Here is a 6,600-nt window from a genome sequence, read left to right as displayed (position 1 = left end):
AAAGCGCGGTTCGTTGGGGTGGAGGGGAGTTCGATGGGGGGGGAGGTCGCGACCGCCTTTCCCCAGATCCCCTTGCGCAGGCCCCGGTCGCCCTCTGCCGACGTAGGGCGGAAGCGCGTGGAGAATGAACGTTTCCGAGCCTGAGAGCGGGCCAAGAACCTCGTTGGCCTGTAGAGGGCGCCTTCCTGTGTGCAGAGTAATCCACTCAGCCGTCCCTTCCTTAAGCACTTCCTGTCTGATCTCTATGGTCCATCCGATAACGCAAAGAGAAGCTCCTGGAGATACCAATTTACCGTAAACAAAATCGAAGTGCGCTGACCCGGAAGAGGAAGCTGGAGCGGGGCGGGAGTAACTCGGAAGGCCGGCAGTGAGGGGGCCCGGCGGGTACAGTAGCTCCGAAGGCTGGCAGTGAGGGGCGCGGGGCAAATCGTAGCCATGGCGGTGGCCGTGGCTACGGCGGCAGCCGTACCCGGAACAGAGCTGGGCCCCGCGGAAGAACTAGCCAAACTCGAGTATCTGTCTTTAGTGTCGAAGGTTTGCACTGAGCTGGACAATCACTTGGGGATCAACGACAAGGATCTGGGTGAGTCCGCGGAGGTCTCTGCGCCATCTGGGTTTGGGCTTGAGGGAAGGGGAAGGAGAAAGGGGATTGATGGACCGAGTGTGTGGGTCCGTGTGAATCTATCTCTTTGTCAGAGACTTGGCCCAGGCAACCTGCGGCAGTGGCCTCCTCTTGAGAGCCCTCCGGGCCGAGCTGTTAGAAACCATTTCCCAGAGCTGTCGGTGAAACCTGGAGCGGCCATCGCTTTGGTTTTTTTTTTTCAGCCACAGACAATTAAACAGCGTTAACAACAACAGCGTAGAGCCACATAATGATGATGATGAAGATGTTCATGGCAGACACTTATTGGGTTCTCATTACATGCCAGATATTATGCTCAGCGTTTTACTTACATTATCTTATTTGGTTTTCATACCACTCTGTGAGATAGTATCTGTTTATAGTTTAAGAAAACAAGGCTCCAAGTAATTAAGTAACACCCCTCAAGATCACATATCAAATGTGAGCGAGCCTGGTCTGAATCCAGGTCTTTTGTAGTCTGTGGCTTTAACTGTGCTCTTAGCCATTCCTGCTTATACTATCTCTCAAGCACCAATGTCTAGTGTCTGTCAAACATTAGACGTCTTGGGACAAACTGTATACAGGGAGAACCCAAACTGAGAAAATGGAAAAGACTGGGGTCCTACAGCTTAAGGCCACAGGCAGGTGGAGTCCTTATGAAAGCAGAGGGATGGATGGGGTCGAGAGCATGAGTGGAGGGATTTTTTGACAGGTACAGGGATGCTTCATCCATTTTAAAAGGAAGGAGGACAGAATATGGTTGTAGATGCAGATGGATTTAGGGACTGGTGGTAGGGAGATGAGGGAGAGAGTTCCAATGTGACTGTTCTGTTTTCTAAATGAAGATGAAGTCATCAATTGGAGAGATGGAAGGGAAGGGACACGTGCATGACAAAGAGGGGTCAGGGAAGTTAGATGTGTGATCTTGGGTAAGATGTAATTTCTGTGAAGCTGTGTTTCTCATCTGTGAAATAGGTATGATACTGTGTTCTTCACAGGGCTAGTATATAGCACCTGTATATTTTAGTTCACTTTTCTCTTGCCTCCCATCAAGATGTACCTATCCTGTATCATTTTTCCTCAGTCTTCTCTTTTAGATAATAATGAGGTGATATTCTCGTCAGTTTGCTATCTCTCTGGGTAATATGTTCCTTCATTCAGCAAACCTTTGTTGAGCTAGGGGCTAAGGAATACAGTAGAGAACAAGGTAGATTCCCTCGGTCAGTGCGCTTACATTGTTTCTCTCTCCCTCTCTTTTGAACTACAGTGTACTAATGCCTTAGCCTCTTTTAGAGGAAACAAAAAGTTATTGAGACCAAAACTGCCTCGCCCCCACCTTCGAGGGCCACTTGCAAGTCCAAGTTGTCAGGTGCAATAGATCTGAGGTTCCACCGACCCCCTCCTTGGGTTTGATTAATTTACTGGAGTGGCTCACAGAACTCAGAGAAACGTTTTACTCACTGGTTTATTATATTTATTTATTCATTTATGGCTGCGTTGGGTCTTTTGTTGCTGCTCCTGGGCTTTCTCTAGTTGTGGCGAGCAGGGGCTACTCTTGGTTGTGGTGCGTGGGCTTCTCACTGCGGTGGCTTCTCTTGTTGTAGAGCATGGGCTCTAGGCGTGCGGGCTTCAGTAGTTGTGGCACAAGGGCTCAGTAGTTGTGGCTCGCAGGCTTCAGAGTGCAGGCTCAGTAGTTGTGGCGCACGGGTTTAGTTGCTCCACAGTATGTGGGATCTTCCCGGGCCAGGGATCGAACCTGTGTCCCCTGCATTGGCAGGCAGATTCTTATCCACTGTACCACCAGGGAAGTCCCTAACTGGTTTGTTATAAAAAGATATAACTCAGGAACAGCTAAATAGAAGGTATGTGGCAAGGAGAGAGGAGCTTGCATGCTCTGAGTGCCCCACACTCCCCGAATCTCCATGTTGTTCACCATCCTGGAAGCTGTCCAAACCCTGTCCTTTTGGGTGTTTATAGAGGCCTCACCGTATAGGCACAGTTGATTAAATCATTGGCCATTGATGACTGAACTCAATCTCCAGCCCCTCTCCCCTCCCCAGAGATCAGGTTGGGGCTGAAAGTTCCAGCCCTCTAATCTCCTGATTGGTTTCCCTGGCAACTAGCCCTCATCCTAGTTACCTAGGGGCTTTCCTAAGGTTATCTCAGGAACATAAAAAAAAGAAAACTTACTCTCTGCACTTAGGAAATTCCAAGGGTTTTAGGAGCTCCATGCCAGGAATGGAGACCAAATATATATTTCTTCTTATAAATCACAGTATCACACTGTTAAACCCAGAATTACAAAAACAGTAACATTAAAAATACTAATATTGGAAAAGTGTGATAAACAATATTGTTTTGATGAAACTAAATTGCCAGAGTTGGTTTTAATAACAAAAAGGTATATATTTACTTCTTTTGTGTTTTATTTGTTGACTTGATTCTTTTGATTTTGACCTTGATGTATTATCATTTAAATCAGTCTCATTGTTTTTCCTGTTTTCAACAATGAGCTTGTTTTTAATTACTGATCCAGTTTTGGTACTTCAGTTAATTTAATGATGTCCTCATATAATTCTGAAAATTAAAAAACAAAATCCTCATTAATGACGGCTGCAGTACGAATATGCTGCTGGCTGCTTTAGGCTTGGCTCTTTTGAGCATTGTGTGACTAGCACCATGTGACTTAGTTCTCCCTCCACATTTCTCTAAAGAATTTGGGCTCTGAAATCAGATTTCTGGATTCCAGTCCTGGCTCCACCAGTTATTACTGGGTAATTCACTGTCTCGAACCCTCAGCCTCCTCAGCTGTAAAACAGGGACAATAATGGTACCTACCTATGAGGGTCGTTGTGAGAACCATGGGGATAACCCATGTGAAACACTTAGCGTAGTGCCTGGCATGTAGTAGATGTTTGAAAAGTCTTAACCACTGATGTTGTTATTAACTTGTTACTTAAAAAAAGCTGATGGCATCTGGCTTTCACTTAATGTCATAAAAAAGGTAAAGGCAAATTTCAGCATGGAAATGGTATGGTGTTACTAGTTTATAAGTTAGCTATCCAGATCTTCCATGTTATTATTATTTTTTAAGGATTAACATCCAAATGAAGGGAATTTGCTGGCGGTCCAGTGGTTAGGACTCCATGCTTTCACTGCGGAGGATACGGGTTCAATCCCTGGTCGGGGAACTAAGATCCCGTAAGCGGAGTGGTGTGGCAAAAAAAAAAAAAAAGAAAGAAATCCAAATGAAATCATTAAAATTTTCATGTGGAACTTACAGTGTGAGGCTTATTATCTCAGCCTATCATAATGCACTTTTCTCCTGAAAGTCTCGTAATTAATAAATAGTTCTAGGGCTTTCCTGGTGGTGCAGTCCCCGATGCAGGGGACACGAGTTCGTGCCCCGGTCCGGGAAGATCCCACATGCCGCGGAGCGGCTGGGCCTGTGGGCCACAGCCACTGGGCCTGCGTACCGCAAATAAAATAAATAAATAAATAGTTCTAATATTAGAAATTTCAAAACGAAACCGGTTTGTAGAGAAAAATCTGTGGGAGAGGGGCAAGTGAGTCTTTCACCGACTCTGATGTTGTACCATCCAGCAGCTGCCTGGCCCTCATATAGATCAGGTGTGTCCTTTCAGAAACTGTAGAAAGCATCCTATTTGTGCGTGTGTCCATGTGTGCGTGCATGTACACATGCACATGGGCTCATGCTCTTGGACGTGGTTGCCTCTAGAATCTATATGGTGGAGTACATATCTAGCAGTTTCATGAAGAGAGTACAGTGATCTGGGACAAGGAGGTCTTCCTCCCTTAAATACACTCAAGGGCCTGATGAGCCATTTCCTGTTTTTACTTATGAAAATTAACTAGACTATACATGGCTAATCTTGGTAGTCTAAATTCTTTCTTTACCCTTACTGAATGGTGGTCGTCGGTTTTTATGACTGTTGGATAACCCAACTGGTTTTATTTATTTGTTTATTTATTTATTTTTTGCCGTACACGGGCCTCCCACTGCTGTGGCCTCTCCCGCAACGGAGCACAGGCTCCGAACACGCAGGCCCAGTGGCTGTGGCCCACAGGCCCAGCCGCTCCGCGGCACGCGGGATCCTCCTGGACCGGGGCACGAACCCGCGTCCCCTGCATCGGCAGGCGGACCCCCAACCACTGCGCCACCAGGGAAGCCCTGGTTTTATTTTTAACATACTTGAAGCTGATTTCTTGCTCAAGTCTCCATTCTTCTTCTTGTAATCCCTTTTCTCATTTGCAGCTGAATTTGTCATCAGTCTTGCTGAGAAAAATACCACCTTTGATACTTTTAAGTCTTCACTGGTCAAAAATGGTGCAGAATTCACGGTATGTGTATGTAGAGAACCCTGTTTTGTTTCAATGTCACTGTTGGATTTAAATTTTTATAGTACATGCCAATCAAGTAAGCCATTAAGTGTGATGTTTTCATGCCACTAAGCAGTGGTAATGTAACCGAATTACCTGTGACACCTTTCTAGGAAAATGGGGCAGGATTTCCATTATTAAGTCCTTATGGGTGTTTACATTCTTGTTCTGTGAATCAGGAAGTGAAAAGCAAGAATCTAGGTTTGAGAGGTAGTTCTAAACCATGGGAAATAAAATGGTTGATGGGAACTAAATTACTTCCCCCCAAAGAGTCCTAAATATTAGCTTTCTCTGAGGCTATGTTACTAGGTTCATGCCATATTAGGTTGACACTGTATGCTTCATTTGTCCCAGTTAGCTAAATTCAGGTGCATAACCACCCTTTTCTAAAGGACACCCCTTTTCTTAGTGTTTTTAAGCACTGATCCAGGAGCTGACAATTTTTGTTGTTTCTTTTCAAAGGATTCTCTTATTAGTAACTTGCTGCGTCTCATACAAACCATGCGGCCTCCAGCGAAGCCTTCCACAAGCAAAGGTGAGCAGAGCTCCTAGCCAAGCTTCATCTCCAGAATAGTTTAGATTGTAAGCGTCCTGTAAATTGCATTTATTTCCCTTGCAGCAGCTGCTGAGCAAGTAAATGTTCTAGTAAAATTTTCAAGTGACTTAAGACAAAATTAAAATGATAAGACATAACCAATCAAATGAATGCTGAATCATATTCCCCACTGCCACGCCAGGATAGTTTGTTAAGGGTTTTGTAATCAGTGTTTTTTTTTTTTTTTTTTGGAAAATTGAATTACGTTTATAGTAATGTATGTGAGTAATATGTAGAAAAATGTTCTGTTTTTAGTTTGATGCAAATCTAATGTTGAAGTTCTTTTGTTAACCACTAAGAGTATTAAATATATCTTTTTTTTTTTTAACCCCTTCATGCGCTTTAATGAAACAAGATCCAGTTGTTAAACCCAAAACTGAAAAAGAAAAGCTGAAGGAACTCTTTCCAGTCCTTTGCCAACCAGACAACCCTTCAGTTCGGGTACTGTTATCGTGAGAGCATGAGGATGAGGGTGTCTGCTGTAACTGCATTTTCCCCCCTCCTCACCCCTTTTCTTTGTCTCATTAGTTATTAATTTTAAGTTTGTCTACACTGTAACATATTTTTCAAAGTGAAAGTGGTCACTCCCTGAGCACATACTGTTGTATAGAATAGTGTTAAAGGGTTCAGAGAACCATATTTTAGGGAAATGAGATTGGGAATTATGGAAAGCAGTGACTGGGGATCTGGAACAAGTATGAAACAACTTAAGGTTCTGGAACAGATGCCTGATGTGTGAAATTAGATTTTGACATCTAATTTTAGATGTCATTTAATTTTTCTGACATTTAATTTTTCTAATTTTAGAAAAAAATTTGACATCTATTTTCTGTTTATAGTCATCATTTTCATGCTTTCACGGGAGGGGTGATATCTAATTGCCTTCCATAGGCTTGTATTAAGGACAAGGGGGATTTGCCAAGTGTAGAAATGATTTCCAGGAACCTTTGCTCATACCTTCTTCCTCTCTCTCAAATTGTGT

The 6,600-nt window shown here is 43.8% G+C and overlaps 1 protein-coding gene across 1 annotated transcript in view; it reads left to right on the top strand.

Moving 5' to 3' along the window:
• Window positions 1-282: 282 nt before the first annotated feature.
• DHX8 (DEAH-box helicase 8) overlaps window positions 283-6,600 on the top strand; it is a 29,321-nt gene continuing 23,003 nt past the window's right edge. Inside the window, exons 1-4 of the mRNA XM_059997420.1 lie at window positions 283-583; window positions 4,899-4,984; window positions 5,486-5,558; window positions 5,974-6,059. Of these exons, the coding sequence (XP_059853403.1) occupies window positions 436-583; window positions 4,899-4,984; window positions 5,486-5,558; window positions 5,974-6,059 (393 nt within the window). The 5' untranslated portion in view covers window positions 283-435. The remainder of the gene's footprint in view (window positions 584-4,898; window positions 4,985-5,485; window positions 5,559-5,973; window positions 6,060-6,600) is intronic.

This window comes from Delphinus delphis, chromosome 19 (assembly GCF_949987515.2).
Source record: "Delphinus delphis chromosome 19, mDelDel1.2, whole genome shotgun sequence".
NCBI lineage: Eukaryota > Metazoa > Chordata > Mammalia > Artiodactyla > Delphinidae > Delphinus > Delphinus delphis.
The sequence above is the reverse complement of the archived record's forward strand: the minus strand, read 5'-3'. Positions and strand labels throughout refer to the sequence as shown.